We start from the raw sequence: 18961 nt of genomic DNA on the forward strand, positions 1-18961 counted from the left end.
TTTAATATAATTGTTCTGTATTTCCATATCATGCAGTTCATCCAATTCTGTCGTAAGGACATTTTGAATTAATAAAAATCATAAAGTAAAATTCAACAGTTCCCTTCGAAATCATCCCGTAATTGTTTGTATCCATAATACAATAAAAAGCTAGGGATTATGAATATCAGATCAAAGAAATCAAAAACAATAAAAAAAATATAAAATAAAAGAAACAAAACAATAATAAGTATTAATAACTTTAAAAGAGATAAATATATAATACATAATAAAGGTTGTTTAGCATTTACTTAGTGGGTGGCATTTCATTTTATAATTGTTCTGTATTTATATCATGCAGTTCCTCCAATTCTGTCGTAAGGACATTTTGAATTAATAAATAAAATTCAACACAGTTCCCTTCGAAATCCTCCCGTAATTGTTTGTATCCATAATACAATAACTATTTGTTAAGTTCGTCAACATATTTATCTCTTATACTGTATTATCATGTACATTGAAATACAAAATGACCAGTGCTTTCGATGCTATTGTTATTACATAATTTGCAGTAACTGAATGCTTTAATCATTCATATGCACAAATCCACCTTTCCAAAATTCAATACTTGTTTACCGCCCTCTATCGATTCCCGGAAGTTTATGCAATTTTTAGTTTACGCCATATTTCATATTTAGCTTGTTGCTAATGATAGTAAGGAATGATGTCCTTCCTTGTTTTTTCGTCGGTTGTGTTTCTGCAGTATACTATTTACATTTAAACTGATATTCGTCTACTAGTAAGTATGCATTTGTTAACTGAATAATACTGTGATAGGTCTGCAGGCTAGAACATAGGCCAACTAAAAATAAAATCTATCTAGGCCTAGGCTAGCCTAAGGAATTCGATCCAACTCGGCCACAAGTCAACTCGGCCACAGTCAACTCAGCCACAAGTCAACTCGGCCACAAATCAACTCGGCCACAAAAAGTTCGTCTGCAGTCAACTCGGCCACAAGTCAACTCGGCCACAATAATTATTATTGCTGTTATTATTGGTGTCATTGTTATTATTATTGTTGTTTTTATAGTCTTAGCATTAACATTATGTATTGTTTAAATTTTTGCTGATATTATTATTGTTACCATATAAATAATACAAAATTCTCGATTTTTTTTATTCATATTATTATTATATATTAGTTTAATATTATTATTTTAATAATAGTAATTTTTAAAATATTGTTATTGGTGTTTTATTGGTGTATTTCTCATTTCTCATTATTATTATTATTATTTAATTATTATTATTGTTGTCACCTTTATTATCGATATTATTACCCTATTATTACTAAGTAGGCATAGTATTATAAGTATCATAATTATTATTATTACTAATTAGTATTACTATTATTATAAAAATAAACGTTATGTTTAATTTATTATTGCTGTTATTATTGCTATTATCACCTTCAATGTTATTATCACTAATTACTATTATTAAAATAGATATTTAAATATTGTTATTATTACAATATTATTACTATTAGTATTGTTAAAATAAATATTACTATAATATTGTTGTTGTTATCACCTTTATTATCGTTATTATGATTAATTAGTATTATTAAAATATAATATTTGAAAAATACCGACATGTCACTGGTGATTCACGTCATTGGATGCATCCTTGTCACTGACGGGTTTCAAACATAGCCCCCAATGGTTGAACAAATATGAAGGACTGAAGTCTGTCACTCAACAATACCAATTGTTCCTATTGTGGATAATTGATACTAGATGCTGCACCCCACCTAATTTTAATGTAGGCCTAATTCTTGGGCGTGGTTCTGAAGAAAATAGTATCGAAATGCACGCCATCGTGCATTCATTTGATTAGGTCTACAGTATCTCATGTTTTATGCCAGTGTTTTAACGTGAACAAAATTAAACATTAATATATGTGTTTTTCTTAATTATTAAGATTGCTTAAATTGTTAATGTTACAATTGTCAGATTTTATTCCATTCTGTAAGTGGTGGGTTTTCTCTATTGAATAAGATTACAGTGTGAAGAAATGTATACAACGATCTCACGACGATGTGACGATGATCAGAATTTTACTAAAATATACTGTGTACTTCATTTTAATCATATTGAAGAAAAAGGATGCAGAAACTGTAGTATTTACATTTCATTTTAATTATAAATAACTTGTGGCCGAGTTGACTTGTGGCCGAGTTAACTTGTGGCCGAGTTGACTTGTGGCCGAGTTGACTGCAGCCGAACTTTTTGTGGCCAAGTTGATTTGTGGCCAAGTTGACTTGTGGCCGAGTTGACTGTGGCCGAGTTGACTTGTGGCCGAGTTGACCTGCTTCCAGCTCAAGGCCTAGCTAGGGATCGGGAAAGAAAGGATAGTTTTAGGCCTCTCTAGTCTTGCTTTTAAAGCTGCTTTGAAGCAGTTCACCCACCAGAGGGAGCCAGTTTAACATCCTCGAAGAGAGAATTTTAAATGAAAACAAATCTTATCTACATCGAAGGGACTTTACGAGTTTACGAGTCTTAAACAGTTTACTAGCTTGGCCTGGCCCTAGGAATAGGCCTTTTTTCACGAATCGGTAGACATATTGAAGTGATGACAAACATTGCGAATCAGCGGTGTGTAACCAACAGAAATAAGATAAGCTTTTGGGCTGATTTTCTGACATCATGTTATTTAAAAAATCATAACTCCATAACGGGGCGTCGTATTCAAAACATTTTCCCAGCAAAATGTTCTTAAAAGACAAGTCTATACCACTATATGATTGAAAAAAATTGAAAAATGTGTTTGACCTCTGAAATCAAGATGGAAAAAGAAAAGCCTACAGTATCTTAGTAGTGTATTAAAATAGGCCTATGCATTACAGTGCAGTAGCATAGGACTTTCGTGTTGTTACTGTTCCAAGTAGCGATAATATACAGATTTCTCTTATTATAAAGTACAAGTTATGTTTTATAAAGAGGTATAGCATAGTAAATCATGTTTTTAACACAGGAAACTCTCATATGGTAACTAAAACAATGCTAGAGTTCAGAGTATTACTAGTACTACTGCATTGTAATGCATATACCTATTTTAATACACTACTTTTCAATTCTTTTCCCATCGTACAAGTAAGAGCAAGTCAAGTAAGAGTTGCTAGTCAAATAAAATTCAAGATACTATAATAAAATTAGGTCAAAGGAAAGTAAACTGATATAAAATCATATATGTTAAAATTATTTACGATTTAATTTCATTACTTATTGATTTTGTTAGCCAAGAAAGAAAAGATGATAAATAAAATATTTATGACTTTACAGGAATAAACCTTACCAGTAACACAAAAAGTGAGCCAAGATGTGATGATACAATTCATCTAAGAGCTGAAGAGAAAGGCAACTGAAATCAGAGTGTTGGGGGGGGGGGACATTTTAGTATTAAAAAAACTTACCTGGTAAGTAGAATTTTTAAGATTGTAATGCTCCTGCCAATGTAAGGGGCAACTGAGTAGTAATCGAGAATTGACTATGCAGCCCACTTCAGCTGGTTTGTAATTTGTTTATGTTATTGATATTCTAAATATTCAGATATTTAAAAAAAATATTGGATATTAATCTACTGCCATCAAAGAACTTTCAGTATTTTGGCTTTTTAAAACAGATGTTGAGACTTCCACGGGTTGTTAAAGAATCAGTGGTTTTAATACATGAGTTGTAATAATGAAATTTAGTAAATGAAATGGTGTCACATGATATCCGGTAATCAGTACAGTATAAGCATTTTCTTGTAAAATATCTAAATTGGTGAAAACAAAACAAATTATTTGAATTTTTGATTTATTATTTATTATTCTTTTGACTGATAGTACATCTTTAAATGTATTAGTATTTTACTCTGAGGTTTTTAAATAAACTGCTTTGACTAAAAAGTAAAAACATTGGTGAAACACAGTAAATATTTTAAATATTTAATTAAAATGATGGTAATACAGTTATATAAAGAATATTAAGAACATCTTCATTTCTATTGAATCTGTTTTAGTGTGAAAGCTTGTGCATCCCAACAGTTTGAGTGAATTATTGTATAAATTGCTGTGAGAAGTAGATCACAAAGGAAGAATGGAGGAAACAGGTAAAATACTGTTTATAAAGTAATTGTTGTTGGCATTGTTGTGTGTAACTATTTCAAAGGACTTCACATTGCCCTGATCATTGGTAATAATCTTACCTGTATGTACTGTACATGCACATCCTACATTGACTCTTGGAAGGTAAAGTAAATAAATATTTACAGTGAATTTCAAAGTGTATATAGTTAAAGTGACTGTCTTGTCTATTTTATCTTCCGAAATTAACATATTATTTAATGATATAAAACAACACAAATGTAGGAAAAATTGCCCATGATTACGGTAGGTTACTTGAAAATGACTAATTAATTAAACTAACAAAACCTGGATATTTTCAGCTTTATTCAATGTTGGTGTACTTCATCTAAACCAACTGAATTATACACATTAAGTTTACTCTGTTACAGTAGACATTTTGGCTTGTTATACACTTTCTTCCACAAAAAATCTTTAATGCAATTATTTTAAAATAAATTAGAATTTGTTTAGGATTCTAAACATGTATTGATTAATTCCATTGTTTAATCTTCAATTTAGTTTTTATCTTCTTTGCTGTCTATTTTCACTTCTACAATGATGATTTTAATGATTATAATGGATGATTAATGATGATGTTTATCAAATACACATTTTCCATTGTAGATTAAAATTTTCCTGAATTGTGTATTTCTATTATTGATGATAGTCAATTTATTTCTGCTTGTATCATAGGACTTTCAAAAAGAGATTTCAGCCAGCTGTTGCTGGATTTTTCAAGTTGGTATGATGGACTTGGATACATCAATATGCTAAAAGTTTTGTACAACAATAGAGATCACGTGCCAATTTATAATAAGTTAAATGAGGCTACTAAGGTGATGCCCTTGCTAAGTATGTTAATTGGTTCTGGGAGTTTGAGTCTAACAAATCTCACTATCCTTTATGACACATTAAAAGCTACTGGACAATTTGGCTTCAAATCTAGAATTGTACTTTCAACTTTACAAACAATCAAGGAACATGAAGTGTCTAAATTCTCATGGTACAGACAGTTCCTCTTGAAGCTAGGAATGACACTAACTGATGATGATATAGTAGTGCTTGATTTACGATATAACATGCCAGTGTTAAAGAATTATAAAGATAGCTGGCATTTGATTCTGGATCTAGAGCAAAGGAATGAGCTTTGTGAAGAAAAAATTGATGATTTCATTGAAGGATTACCAAGTGACAAAGCTCTGAAAGCTTTACTGGAACTTGAAGGTACAGAGCTATGTTTGTTAATGGAGAAGTTTACCAATTTTTTATTTTAGACAGTTTTATGTACACAACACAAGACTAATTTTAAAATTTAGTTTTTGCCTCTTGTGTTTTACCTGCAAGATTAAAAGTACTCTAATATTTCACATTTCATTCTCCAGTGATGGTCTACTTTTTTAATCATGCTTAATCTAGGAACCCTCTTTATATTTTATCTATCATTTCATCCAACATTTAGAGCCAGCACTGTGCAAGTGTACGCTCAGGTAGGTTTAATTCTGAAGTTGTCATTGTCATATTGTTCAATTAATTGTAGTGTCATAATTTTTTGTGTGCATTTTTTTCTCAGTGTACAAGAGAGCAGTCAGTAAGCAAGAGGGTGAAACATACACATCTTACTACAACCGTTTGAAAGAGAATATTAGACAGTCAAACATGCATATAAGAAAGGAAGTTAGTGGTGATGGGAACTGTTTTTTATACTGCATCCAAGATCAATTTGAGAGGCTGGGTTTACCAAATCGATCTAGTGCACAACTCAGGGCTGATTTAGTGGACTACTTGCGACATTTGGTAATTGTGTAGATTATTCCATAGTATTATCATTATACTTGCATGGTATTATCCAAGTGTTATTTGATACATTGTGTTTTATTGCATTTAGCAATTTCTAAATTTTTTCCAGGATAAAGAAGATCCATTGATCGCCCTTACAGATGACAAATATCTAGATGAATTGAGTAAAGATGGTACTTTTGTTGACGAGACAGCCATACGAGGGATATCACGAATATTAAATCACAACTTTCAAATAGTGACCAGTCAAAGAAAAAGCACAGAGCAGGGCTACATGGTCACAAAAATTCAGGAAAGTTCAAACCCAGATGGTGTAATGTTATTTGGTCAAATTGGAGAGCTACACTATATAAGCTTAGGTAAAGGATACTGTAGTAGCACAGGGGCACCACACACACATATACACACATGCATACAAGCCCACACAAACATACATGCCCACATATACATACTATGCCCACATACATACAGGTACACCTAAGGTGTAAAAATGGGCAGTTACGCCCCTTTTTCCCCCAGTTTTTAAATATTAAAAAATCTGTATCTCATTCACCGTTCCCCAGTTTTTCGTCAAACAACTTTTTTTTGTCTTAGAAAAATCATTTCTACAACATATCAAAAAATTGTTTTCCTCCGGAGCCTGACTCTTCATTATATTTCTCTTTGTGTTAATAATTGAAACTTATTCAATTAATTTGGGAGGTTCTAGAAAAAATAAGTTTATTTTTGGTTGCATTTTATATAATTTATAATAATTCATGTGACAATACAAAAAATGTGAACATGAGTGCAACCTTTGCTGTTTTACAACTAACAGTACTATAGCACAACTCTTTAAAAATTGTTATTTGGTGTAATTATTTTTTATAAATTTACTTGATATTCGTAATTGTTTCTTTCACTTAATTGGGCAATATTTCATTCATTTATTTTATTTATTTCGTCCAATTTTAAAAACATGTACAACAAAAACATATACAAAACAAAACACCCTTGACAGAGACGGGATTAAACAAAAGCAAACTTAATTGCTGTACAAATTTTGTGGTTTTTTGCAACAGGTTGGGCAATAGAATGAACAATTTTGTTTTAATATTATAGAAAATCTGAAACAATTTTCACTTTCTATATCTAGGTGATGAAGTTGGATCACAAGTATCAGCAAGGCAAAACTTAGATTGCCCAAGTAAGCAAGGTATGTATATGAAATTATTTTTGCCTGATTTCATTTCATTTAAGTGGAATAAACCAAATTACTCTGGTTCAATGGTGCTGCTAATACCAAACCTCTGGAGTATAAAAAAATAACAATATGCAAATGTGACCTTCGGAACGTGTATTGAGTACGAAATAGAGAGTGGGAGAGCAAACTCATAAAACGCATATAAGGCACCCGGACACAGAAATCCAATTATTGTCATGATTGTGTTTATTTATAAATCTAACATCAAATCAATGCTTCACCATCATAAAAGAAGGTGAAACCCAACACAACACTGCAGCTATTGCCGCAACGAGACAGGAACAAGACAGCTTACATCTGCATTACAAGCAACGATGAAAATAACACTATTTAAAGCAATGAACATCAGACAATTAACATATCACGTCTTGACAGTTTAACTGGTCCAGAGAGAGAGAAAGAGGGCAAGCATACCAAACCCTAGCATTCTCCGACACAGTTCGCAAAAGGAATTAATCCGCTCAGCGTAAAAATAGTAAATCAAACGTTATAAATCTAAATAATTAATAATTAAGTATAATCAATATTTTCATAAATGAAATATGGCAAAAAATCGAGTTTACTGTACAGCAAATATAGCTTGCACTAGTTCTGTGGTGGAAGGATATCATGGTAGTGCTATAACATAGCTTATCTATAATTAGTTAAACAGATGGCATGTACAAACTACACCCTCACACAAATAATAGAATACAATGTAATGGTTTTAAATGTTTGTTGATTGTTGACTCTAAAATTTGTTTTTAACTTTTAACTAAGAATGCAAAGGAATGTTAATAGCCCTGGTTTCAATTAGCGCAGGAAATATTGGTGCATTGCGACATTAAGTAGGGTTGAGTGGTTAATACCCAATGCTTAGGGATTTTACACTGGTGCAACGCAAACAGTGTTGAGAAATTGTTGTTGTCCCTTACAGGGTTGTAGCTGTAGAAAACTAAGGGTTGGTGATAGACATTTTAAGGGTGGGTGGATGATAACATTGGTAAACTTTAAATAATAAGAGTTGATTTTAAGGATGGAAAAGTGGGTTAATAAGGGTGGGTGGAAGGCCATGAAATTAGCTTTAGACTGGGTGAAAAACTCTAAGGCAGGGTGGCTCAGCCCACTTCCACCCACCATAACTACATCCATACCCTTAACATTGGATGGCAGTTATCAAGTACCAAGTACTAAAACATTAATAGGCTATGCTTACTCTGTAGAATTCTCTGTAGAATTCTCTGTAGAAAGTCCTGTCTTGTGCTTTTAATTCATTTGAAATCCAAACATTAAAATTATTGTTGTAAATCTAGAAATATGTACTATGTTTTCAATTGTAGTTGCAGTTCTGCAACAGTCAGTTAATAATTAAATAAAAATCTGACTTGACTTAACTACATTTTCTATAAGGATTATCCTTACAAGTGTGTTACTGGTTTCTGACATTCTAAGCTATTCTCCAAATTGGAAAAAAAAGTATTGTTTTGTGCTAATTTATGCTGTACTGTATTTATTTTGCTAATGTACAAATTCAATTTCTGTTTCCTCAATAGGTTATGGAGAAGCATCAACATCAAAAAAACCAAAGTTATACAAAGGTATGTACTTGGTGCTGAATACTTGCTTAATATTTTGTTAAACAATTGTTGGTGGGTCAAAAGCATTTAAGGTAGAGTTATTCTATAACTTGCAGCCATAATATTGGTGCTAGTTTTGGAGTGCTTGCCTGTTGTTCTGGTGGTGGAACCATAGACGCTTGTACACAATACTCGTGTGCAGTACGTCATTCAAGGTGGGTAGGCGGGTTACCTGGTCCATACAGCCCTTGTGATGGACACACAAGATTAATGGCTTTTAGAACTACAGACGGAAATATCATGTCGGCCATTTTTATGTTTGAAAACAGAACCTAGTCGAGGTAAGGCTAGTCATAATGCTTGCTAAACTAATGTTTTTGGTGCCTACTATATTCACCGATAGAGCCTATCACAATGTCATTTCATTTATTGTATTCATTATTATTTATTTTTTAACCATATTTATGGAGGGTGGCTCTTCCATTGTATCCTAGAAGGTCGGCTGATATTCAGGGGCCTTTTTAAATAAATGAATTACTTGATGCTTTTATCAGTGATGTCTCTTTATGAAGCTTAGAGAGTGCAGTTGTTTTTAGTCGTGCTGTCACAGGATTTGAACCCAGGACCTCGGATTTGAAAGGCAAACATATTAACCACAAAGCTATTCAACTCTGTCCACAAAAAAGAAATTCAAATTTGGGCCTTATTTTGCATTTTTTCATGTTTAGGAAGCAACTAAAATTCAGTTAAACTAGCAATTTTATATTATAGTTATAAATCTTTCTAACATGTATATCAAAATCATATTTTTCTTAAAAAATAAAATTTTGCCAGGACTTGGGCTTTAATAAACTGGTTATTATGTTAATGCAATTTAACTCAAGTTGCCACATTTGTGTTTTCTTAAACATGTCAAGTTAGGTTGAATGTAAATTCACTGTGAAATGCATAGAAAATCCTCGTCCTCATCTTGTAAAATATAGCCAATAATGTTCCACCGGTCTTTACAGGTGAGTTCTATATAAAACTGCTCTTTACCCTCAGCCGTGTCATTGTGGCCTGAGTTTGAGTCTTTGTACTGCCAATTTTTTTAATGTAATTTTATTTCTACTTCATAATATCAAACAACAGGTAGTACATATTATTATTGTTGTTACTGTTATTATTATTTATGATAAGCTTTTAAACAAAAAGTAGAGGTATTTTTAAACCCTGTAAAATTGCAGTTATTGTTTTGTTCTCTTACAGGAAAATCAAAACGACCAAGAAAAAATCTTATATTTGATGAAGGTTTGTAGTTAATAATGAAATAATGAATATATGTTGATTTACATATAATACAAGTGTAAGTGCACTAATTGTTTACATTATGTGGAGAAAAACAGCGACTGTATCAAAATATTTGAATGAAAATCAATTTTACATTGACTTTGAATTTGAAACCAGGGCTATTGATTACCATTACTAAAGGCTCCATGTATACTTCCTTGGATTTTCCTATTAGGTCATCACAAGAGTAGTTTATGTACACAAGTGCATAAACGCATGTTAAATTGCTGTCCTACTCAACAAAAACTATGGACTGTACCTGATAAACTCAAAATGACTATTGCACACTATTGTTTTGCTGTATAATGCCAAGTGGGTTATTCTCTTTGCAGACAAGTCAGGAAGATCAAAACTGCCGAAAAAGTTGAGGTTGGATGAAGGTGTGTAATATATTTAATATAACATTTATTAGCATTATATTGACAAGTAATTGTCAATTATTAGCATTTTATTGACATTTCAATACTAATACATCCTAATAAAACTAAATTTACAGACAAGTTGTAGAGTAGTTACATATTGCACACTAGAGAGTAGTTAAGTCACAAGGTTCACAATATGGATATAAATGTGGATGAGGTGTATAAATTTATTCCCATATCAAATTTGATATTAACATTAACAATCAAATTAACAAATTCTGCCAGGGGCACTGAAGGCCTCCACCCAGGTATCTGTTACATGAAAGCATATTTTTAAAAATTAAGATATTGTTTGTCTAGTCAACAATTAGCTCTACAATACAATATTTATTGGATTCACTTTTGCATCAGTTAAACACTTAACTTGATGTTCAACATAATTACAGTATATAGACCTAATTAAATGAGATACAATTAAATAAAATACTGTAAAATAAAACAAAAGTTTATGCAGGTCACCTAGTTATACAAAAGAAAAGGAAATATAATAACAAAAATTACAGTGGACGCCAACGACTGGCGCTGTGTATGCCTAGTCTTTGTTTATAAAGTGTCTTTTTCACTCTCTGTTGGATAATAATAATAATGTTTATTTGGACTCACTTTTACAGCAGCGGCACACTTGCACATTTGATTACATGACATCAAATTAAATAAGATCCAAAGCATTAATAAAAAAGTAAATAAATAAAAAAATAAAAAAAACTAAGAAGTAGTTATTATAAGTTCGATGCTGCATGTCATAAAGAAGAACAAGAATAATTAAAACTTGAGTCCAACTCAAAACAGCTTATATTTATTCCTTATTTATGTTTTACAATATATCTTATCCAAAAACTGGAAAACCCTGAAATTGTTAAAAATTCTGATTTCTATGTTTTAGAAAATTGCGACAAATGTAGGGTTTTGCTGGGCTGGTCACATACTTTACTGTAGATTAACTTTATCCCTTATTTCTTAAAACATTACAAAATACAAATTCACTTCTTCTCTTCTCTCTTCTCTCCCTAACAATGCAAACATTAAATATATGGTTGTGCTTAAAAAAAAAAGAATAAATATTAAGTAATACAATAAAACACAAGTGTAATTAAAATGAATATTTGTTACTACATAACTTAAATCTGAATTATTTCTGTATGAGATAGATAATTGCAAAAATATGTTATTTTTGACTGGTTTCCAGATTTAATTATCAAAGAATTTCTGACAAGAAACCTGAAGCAATTGTATCAGGATGTTAATCAAATGACACCAGCAATCTGGCATAGACATCATAGAGTAAATATTGCTGAAGTATTCACACAACTCATCTTACTGGAATCCAACAGGAAAGACAAAGAAGAACCAAATGAAGACAAATCAACATGTATAAGAAAGGAAGGTAGACCCACATCTTTAACAGAGGTATTAGGTATCATTAAATTAAAGGATTCATGTAAGGTATTAATAACAGGAGAAGGAGGGATGGGCAAGTCTACACTTCTGAAATATATTACTTTTAAATGGGCTACTGATGATGTACATGCCTTTGCTGGTAAATTACTGTTTTTGATCAATATTGGGGACATTAAAGCAAGTACAGATATGTTGGAAATAATTACAAAAAACATAGCTACGAAAGAATTAATTCTTCGGCACAACTTGCCAACTAATTCAGTTGAAAGATTCCTGATCAACAATGCTGATGATATAGTTATTTTGTTAGATGGATATGATGAGTTACACAGAGATGCTAAGGACCCTATATATCTGTTCAAAGGATGTGAATTAGAAAAAAGCACTGTGGTGGTAACATCCCGACCTGACTACACAATTGATTTGGTTAAATGTTGTACTATACATATTGAAGTGAAGGGATTCAGTAAAAGAAACATAAAGGAATATGTTCATGATCATTTTCATTCAATCAACAAATGTGAGTTGGGGGAATTATTAATGAAGGAGTTCAATCTTGTGTCAGAGGATGAATGTGATTGGGGTGGTGATCATAAAGAGGCATTTGAATTGTGCTCTTCCCCACTGTTACTGCTTATGATTTGTACCATATGGGAACAAAAACAACATCTTCCAAAAGACTTGTCAGATCTTTTCATCGAACTGATTTGTTGCATTTTAAGTCAATATAAACGCAAGAGGGATGATAAAATTGCAATTTTCCAAATTGAGAGAGTTCCAGAGCAGTATAGACTTGCCATTCTACTATTAGGAGAATGTATGTATGAAGGCCTAAAGGAAAATAAATTGTCTATTGACAAACATGTTTTATCAAATATGACGAAAAATATGGATTCTGTAGATTTAGCATTTAAACTTGGATTTGTTTATGAAGATAGCCCTTTTTACCCTGGTGATGTGAGGGAGATGTACACACCTCCACACAAATTAATTTCAGAGGCACTAGCAGGTTTTTATTTGTCGAATCAAATTGAGAAAGAACATTTGAAATCTGATGAATATGAGGTGATAAGATCTAATAAATATTTAAATATGACAAGAGTGTTTACAATAGGATTTCTAGGTGCTAAAGCTGGTGGATTGCTTAAACACTGGTTAGTAATCAGGGCTTCACATTTTTGCTCAATAGCACAATGTTTCACACATATAAAGGAGGCAAATGAAGAAGCTGTGCTACAGGAATTGGATAAAAACATGTCCACTGAAATGAAATCCTACTGTAAGCAAATGCGTGAGACATACAGAAGTGTCCTTAAGGATGATAAAAGCGTAGTAAGTGAGCATTTATATAAACTTATGAACATATGTTGCACTATATATGAGGGAAAACTGGTGGAGAAATTTATATCGCTGTTAGATGCATCTAGTGAAGAGACTTTCAGAACATCATGCAGAAGTTTGGTACATATCTTAGTTATTGTAGGAGGACTAAATTTAGGATACTTCAGGTTGAGTACTAAAAACCGTTTATTTGAATATATATCAAATTGGAAAAGTGAAAAACTTAATGTCCTTTCTGCTGAGATGAAATACCTCAAATTGAACTATGGTTACACTGGTGTCTATTTAAAGCATGTATTTAATTCATCATTCTTGATTCATTTGCTGACGTATTCAAGTAACCTCTCTAAATTATATATCACTTCGGGTAAGCTTACTGGGTCTGTACTCAGTGTAGTTATCATTGAGTTACACAAAACTAATGTAAAGTTGAAGTTAAAAGAACTTTGTATTTTTCGCAGTGATCTACATAACATCAATGGAACATTACTAGGAAAACTATTTGAAATAGCTCCTGATCTAAATGTGCTAAATTTAAGCAGTTGTAGTTTATCAGGTGATATTGTGAGGGCAATGATTACAGAATGTCAGTACGGTGGAGTTTCTTTAGGTGGATGCAATCTTATTATTAACAATAATAACATTGATGATGCATTATTGGGCAATTTACTTAAAGTGTTTCCTAATATATCTGGTCTTTATATAGCTTCATGTGGGCTATCGAAGGCAAGTTTTAATAAAATGATCAATGGGTTTCATGGAATTGAATTACGTGTACTCGATTTCAGCCGAAATTTTTTAGGAAATTTAGATGGAAAAACGTTTGGAACCTTATTGAAAATGCTTCCCAAACTTTGTTATTTTAACATGAGTTGTTGCAGTTTATCAGGCAGTATTGTTAATGAAATGATGGAGGAATGTGGTAGGATGAATGTAGTATTGAAAGACAACTTGCTTCAACTGGAGGACAATGACCTTTCAGATATTGATGGTAAGTCACTTGCAGAGTTAATCAAAGCTTTTTTCCTTGATCTTGAAGGTATTTTCAATTGGCGTAATCATTGTCTTACAGCTGATAACCTACAAAATCTGATTGAATCAGTAAGTGTTGTAAATAAAACATTGACTTGGCATTGGATAGATTTGAGTAATATTAACCTGTCTTCGATCAGTGGTAAAACATTAGCTTGCCTTGTTAAGATCTCTCCAGACCTGATCCATATTAACATCAGTTATTGCAGTTTATCAGGCAGTATTGTTAATGAAATGATGGAGGAATGTGATAGGATGAATGTAGTATTGAAAGACAACTTGCTTCAACTGGAGGGCAATGACCTTTCAGATATTGATTGTAAGTCACTTGCAGAGTTAAGCAGGGCATACGCTGTACCTTTTCACTTTGATCCTGAAGGTAATTTTAATTGGCGTAATCATTCTCTTACAGCTGATAAACTACAAAATCTGATTGAATCAGTAAGTGTTGTAAATAAAACATTGACTTGGCATTGGATAGATTTGAGTAATATTAACCTCTCTTCGATCAGTGGTAAAACATTAGCTTGCCTTATTAAGATCTCTCCAGACCTGATCCGTATTGACATGAGACATTGCAGTTTATCAGGCAGTATTGTTAATGAAATGATGGAGGAATGTGATAGGATGAATGTAGTATTGAAAGACAAATCGCTTCAACTGGAGGGCAATGACCTTTCAGATATTGATGGTAAGTCACTTGCAGAGTTAATCAAGTCATACTCTGTACCTTTTCACCTTTATCCTGAAGGTAATTTTAATTGGCGTAATCATTCTCTTACAGCTGATAACCTACAAAATCTGATTGAATCAGTAAGTGTTGTAAATAAAACATTGACTTGGCATTGGATAGATTTGAGTAATATTAACCTGTCTTCGATCAGTGGTAAAACATTAGCTTGCCTTATTAAGATCTCTCCAGACCTGATCTGTATTGACATGAGTCATTGCAGTTTATCAGGCAGTATTGTTAATGAAATGATGGAGGAATGTGATAGGATGAATGTAGTATTGAAAGACAACTCGCTTCAACTGGAGGGCAATGACCTTTCAGATATTGATGGTAAGTCACTTGCAGAGTTCATCAGGGCATACGTGGTACATTTTTTCCTTAGTCATGAAGTTACTTTCCAATGGAGTGATTATTCTCTTACAGCTGATAACCTACAAAATCTGATTGAATCAGTAAGTGTTGTAAATAAAACATTGACTTGGCATTCGATAGATTTGAATAATATTAACCTGTCTTCGATCAGTGGTAAAACATTAGCTTGCCTTATTAAGATTTCTCCAGACCTGATCCATATTAACATGAGACATTGCAGTTTATCAGGCAGTATTGTTAATGAAATGATGGAGGAATGTGATAGGATGAATGTAGTATTGAAAGACAACTCGCTTCAACTGCAGGGCAATGACCTTTCAGATATTGATGGTAAGTCACTTGCAGAGTTCATCAGGGCATACGCGGTACCTTTTTTCCTTGGTCATAAAGGTACTTTCCAATGGAGTGATTATTCTCTTACAGCTGATAACCTACAAAATCTGATTGAATCAGTAAGTGTTGTAAATAAAACATTGACTTGGCAGTGGATAGATTTGAGTAATATTAACCTGTCTTCGATCAGTGGTAAAACATTAGCTTGCCTTATTAAGATCTCTCCAGACCTGATCCGTATTGACATGAGTTATTCCAGTTTATCAGGCAGTATTGTTAATGAAATGATGGAGGAATGTGGTAGGATGAATGTAGTATTGAAAGACGGCTTGCTTCATCTGGAGGGCAATGACCTTTCAGATATTGATGGTTTGTCACTTGTTGGGGTTTTATCACCCTAATTATGATGGTGGTGATGATGATGCTGATGAAACTTTCAGTTGGAGTAATTATTTGATAACCTTGAAAAGCTGGTTGATTCAGTAGGTGAAAATATGACATTCAATTGGCAAGGATAGATTTGAGTGATATTAACGCATCTTCAATTTGTGGTAATACATTAGCTTGCCTTGTTAAAATCTCTCCAGACTTGATCTATATTCTATTCAATTCAATTCAACAAAACATTTATTTTCTTCCAAAGGCACTTAAAAATACAAAATTACAAATACAAAATACAAAAATTGGAAGAAGGCCAGGTCCCGAGAAGTTGTTTGCAAAAACAAACATCTTGTGATGGGCAGGCCTGAAAAAAAATATATAATAAATTAAATAAATAAATAAATAAATAAAAAGATATAAATATATGTAGAAAAAAGAAGAGAAAGCAGCTCAAAACAAAACAGCACGACGAATTTCAACCTCAGAAAGTTTAACAATTTGAGATTAAGTGTTTTTTCAGTTTATTAGAAAAGGCTCTGGCAGAAACAGCATCGGTAATTGAGAATGGTAGATTGTTCCAAATAGAGGGGCCCGTATATCTAATGTTATGTTGGAAATAGTTTGTGTTGTGATAAGGGATGTGAATATCAGTTCTAGAACGCGTATAATAATTGTGAAAAGAGAAATTAGACATAAACATGTTACTTAAATGCTTGGGAAGGATCGAATGCATGGCAGAGTATACAAATATACTTTGCTGGATTAAATTAATATCGTATAATTTCAGAAAATTTAAATTGGAAAACAAATGGGAAGAAAGAGATTGTGGGGGAGAGCCAGATATGATCCTGATAGCCTTTTTTTTTTAAAGAATTTGAAGTTTGTTGATGTTAGATGGATATGTATTGCCCTAAAAAATGTTGCAGTAGTTCAAGTAAGGAAGAATGAGAGAGCAGTAGAGAATACGAAGAACATTACAGGGAATAAAGGAAGAGAGTCTAGAAATTATGCCAAAGCTTTTGGAAATTTTACTCTCAACTTCACATATGTGAACTTTCCATGCGAGTCCACTGTCTAAGTGTACTCCTAAAATTTTGCAGATTGAACAGAAGGTATTTCGTGAATGTCAATCAATATTTTGTATGCTGAAATGTCGATATTTTTTAGCCTTTTGGGGGTCCCAAACAGGATATTGACATGAGTCATTGTAGTCAAGGCAGTATTGTTAATGAAATGTTGGAGGAATGTGGTAGGATGAATATAGCATTGAAAGAGGGCATGCTTAGACTGGTGGGTAATGACCTTTCCAGATATTGATGTAAAATCAGTTCCTGCGCTAGTAAAGGATAATATACCGTAAAACCTCGAATTGAAGCCCAATGTGCCTAATCTCGAGAAGAAGACCATCTCGAATTGAAGCCCTCTTTAGTTTCCAAAACTAGTCTCAAAAAGAAGCCCACCTCGAAAATAAGCCCATGGGCTTCTTTTTGAGATGTAACAGTGCATACACTGTATACAGTATATACACATTTCAAAGAAACAAAATAAATTAAAATCACGCTGGTTTATAGGCCTACAGTAGCTTAGGTGATTTAATGCCGGTTAATACACTTAATTTTAGGGGAGGCCTGGCCCCACCCCCTAAACTTTTAACAATTTAACACAAATTGAGAAAAAAAAAATTCTACTCAACTTTAAGTCTAAGAATGACATTTCTGAACGTACAGAGGTGCCATAATCATAAATTTTCTTTAGCATTATGGGGCTGAGGTAGATAAACCGTCCATCTGTGAAAGCCCTTCTCTTGGTTACCTCTTTAAAATTCCTGGATCTGCCACTGTAAACTTTGATACCTGTATGTTATGAATCTTTTCAGCACGTTTGTATAAAAGGAAGGATAGCTTTTATACTTTTCATGTTTCTATACTTTTTCTCATGACCTGTTGAAATTATGCACTCTATGATTGATTAAATTAGTCCGTCCTCTAATCCGTTAAAAGGCCTTACCTTCTGGTGGGTGGGGGAAGCCACCAGGGATCTGCCCCTCGATCCCGCTGGGACCTCCAGCCAACGGGCCAAGGCAGCGCATATGGCCCGCGGCCCTGAATGTGAGTACAGTATATTAAAACCCCTCTTTTGCGGCAACCCTACACTCGGGACACTGCACCAACTCCAATTAAGGGAACACCCAATTAAGAGGAGGACTATCAGTATAATTGTCTAAATAATTTCCAGTTTTGTCAAAATTTGCCCTTTACTTATTGGAATGATTGTTCTTTGTTTCATAAAAAATATGCATTCATCCAGGATTTGAATGATAGCGTGAACCCTGATTTCTAAATCATGCTCTCTTCATGCTTTTCTTTGGACATCATTTTCTTCTTATTTTTACACACATTTCAAATCTACAGAATTATTACTGTACAGCAGTGTATTACTGATACTGTATTATAAAGGTATCCTCCCACTTGGTCGAAATCCAGTTTGTCGAAATCCGGTTTGCCAAATTTAGCCAACTTTGCCGAAAACCCAGTTTGCCGAATCCAGTTCACTGAAAACATAAAATCCCAGTTTGCCGAAATCCGGTTTGCCAAACCCAGATTGCCGAATTTGAATTTTGTCGTCATCGTCGTACAAAAGCGCAGCACGCTACTTTTTGAAATAAAATGTAATAAACAGCAATTATGTAGGCGAAATCGAATGTAAACTCAGACTGAACTATTTTGAACTAAATGTAATAACGGTAATAATTGTAGGCAAAACCGAATGTAAACTCAGACTTAACAACCACAAAAAAATAGTTAAAACCATCACACTACACTTTTGCTTTATGCGTTTTATTACTGTAATATATATATATATATATATATATAT

At 32.8% G+C, this 18961-nt stretch overlaps 1 protein-coding gene across 1 annotated transcript; it reads left to right on the forward strand.

Moving 5' to 3' along the window:
- Window positions 1–667: 667 nt before the first annotated feature.
- LOC117113772 lies at window positions 668–15825 on the forward strand (the record flags this gene model as incomplete). Its single annotated transcript, XM_033257208.1, has 10 exons — window positions 668–778; window positions 3324–3457; window positions 4045–4134; window positions 4844–5374; window positions 5721–5944; window positions 6057–6306; window positions 7083–7142; window positions 11684–14488; window positions 15053–15081; window positions 15679–15825. Coding segments are annotated over exons 3-10 (4059 nt in total), but the record flags the coding sequence as incomplete, so codon positions are not given.
- Window positions 15826–18961: the final 3136 nt, after the last annotated feature.

Source organism: Anneissia japonica, unplaced genomic scaffold, assembly GCF_011630105.1.
Source record: "Anneissia japonica isolate Jap-2015-1 unplaced genomic scaffold, ASM1163010v1 scaffold287677_len22533_cov120, whole genome shotgun sequence".
Taxonomy (NCBI): domain Eukaryota; kingdom Metazoa; phylum Echinodermata; class Crinoidea; order Comatulida; family Comatulidae; genus Anneissia; species Anneissia japonica.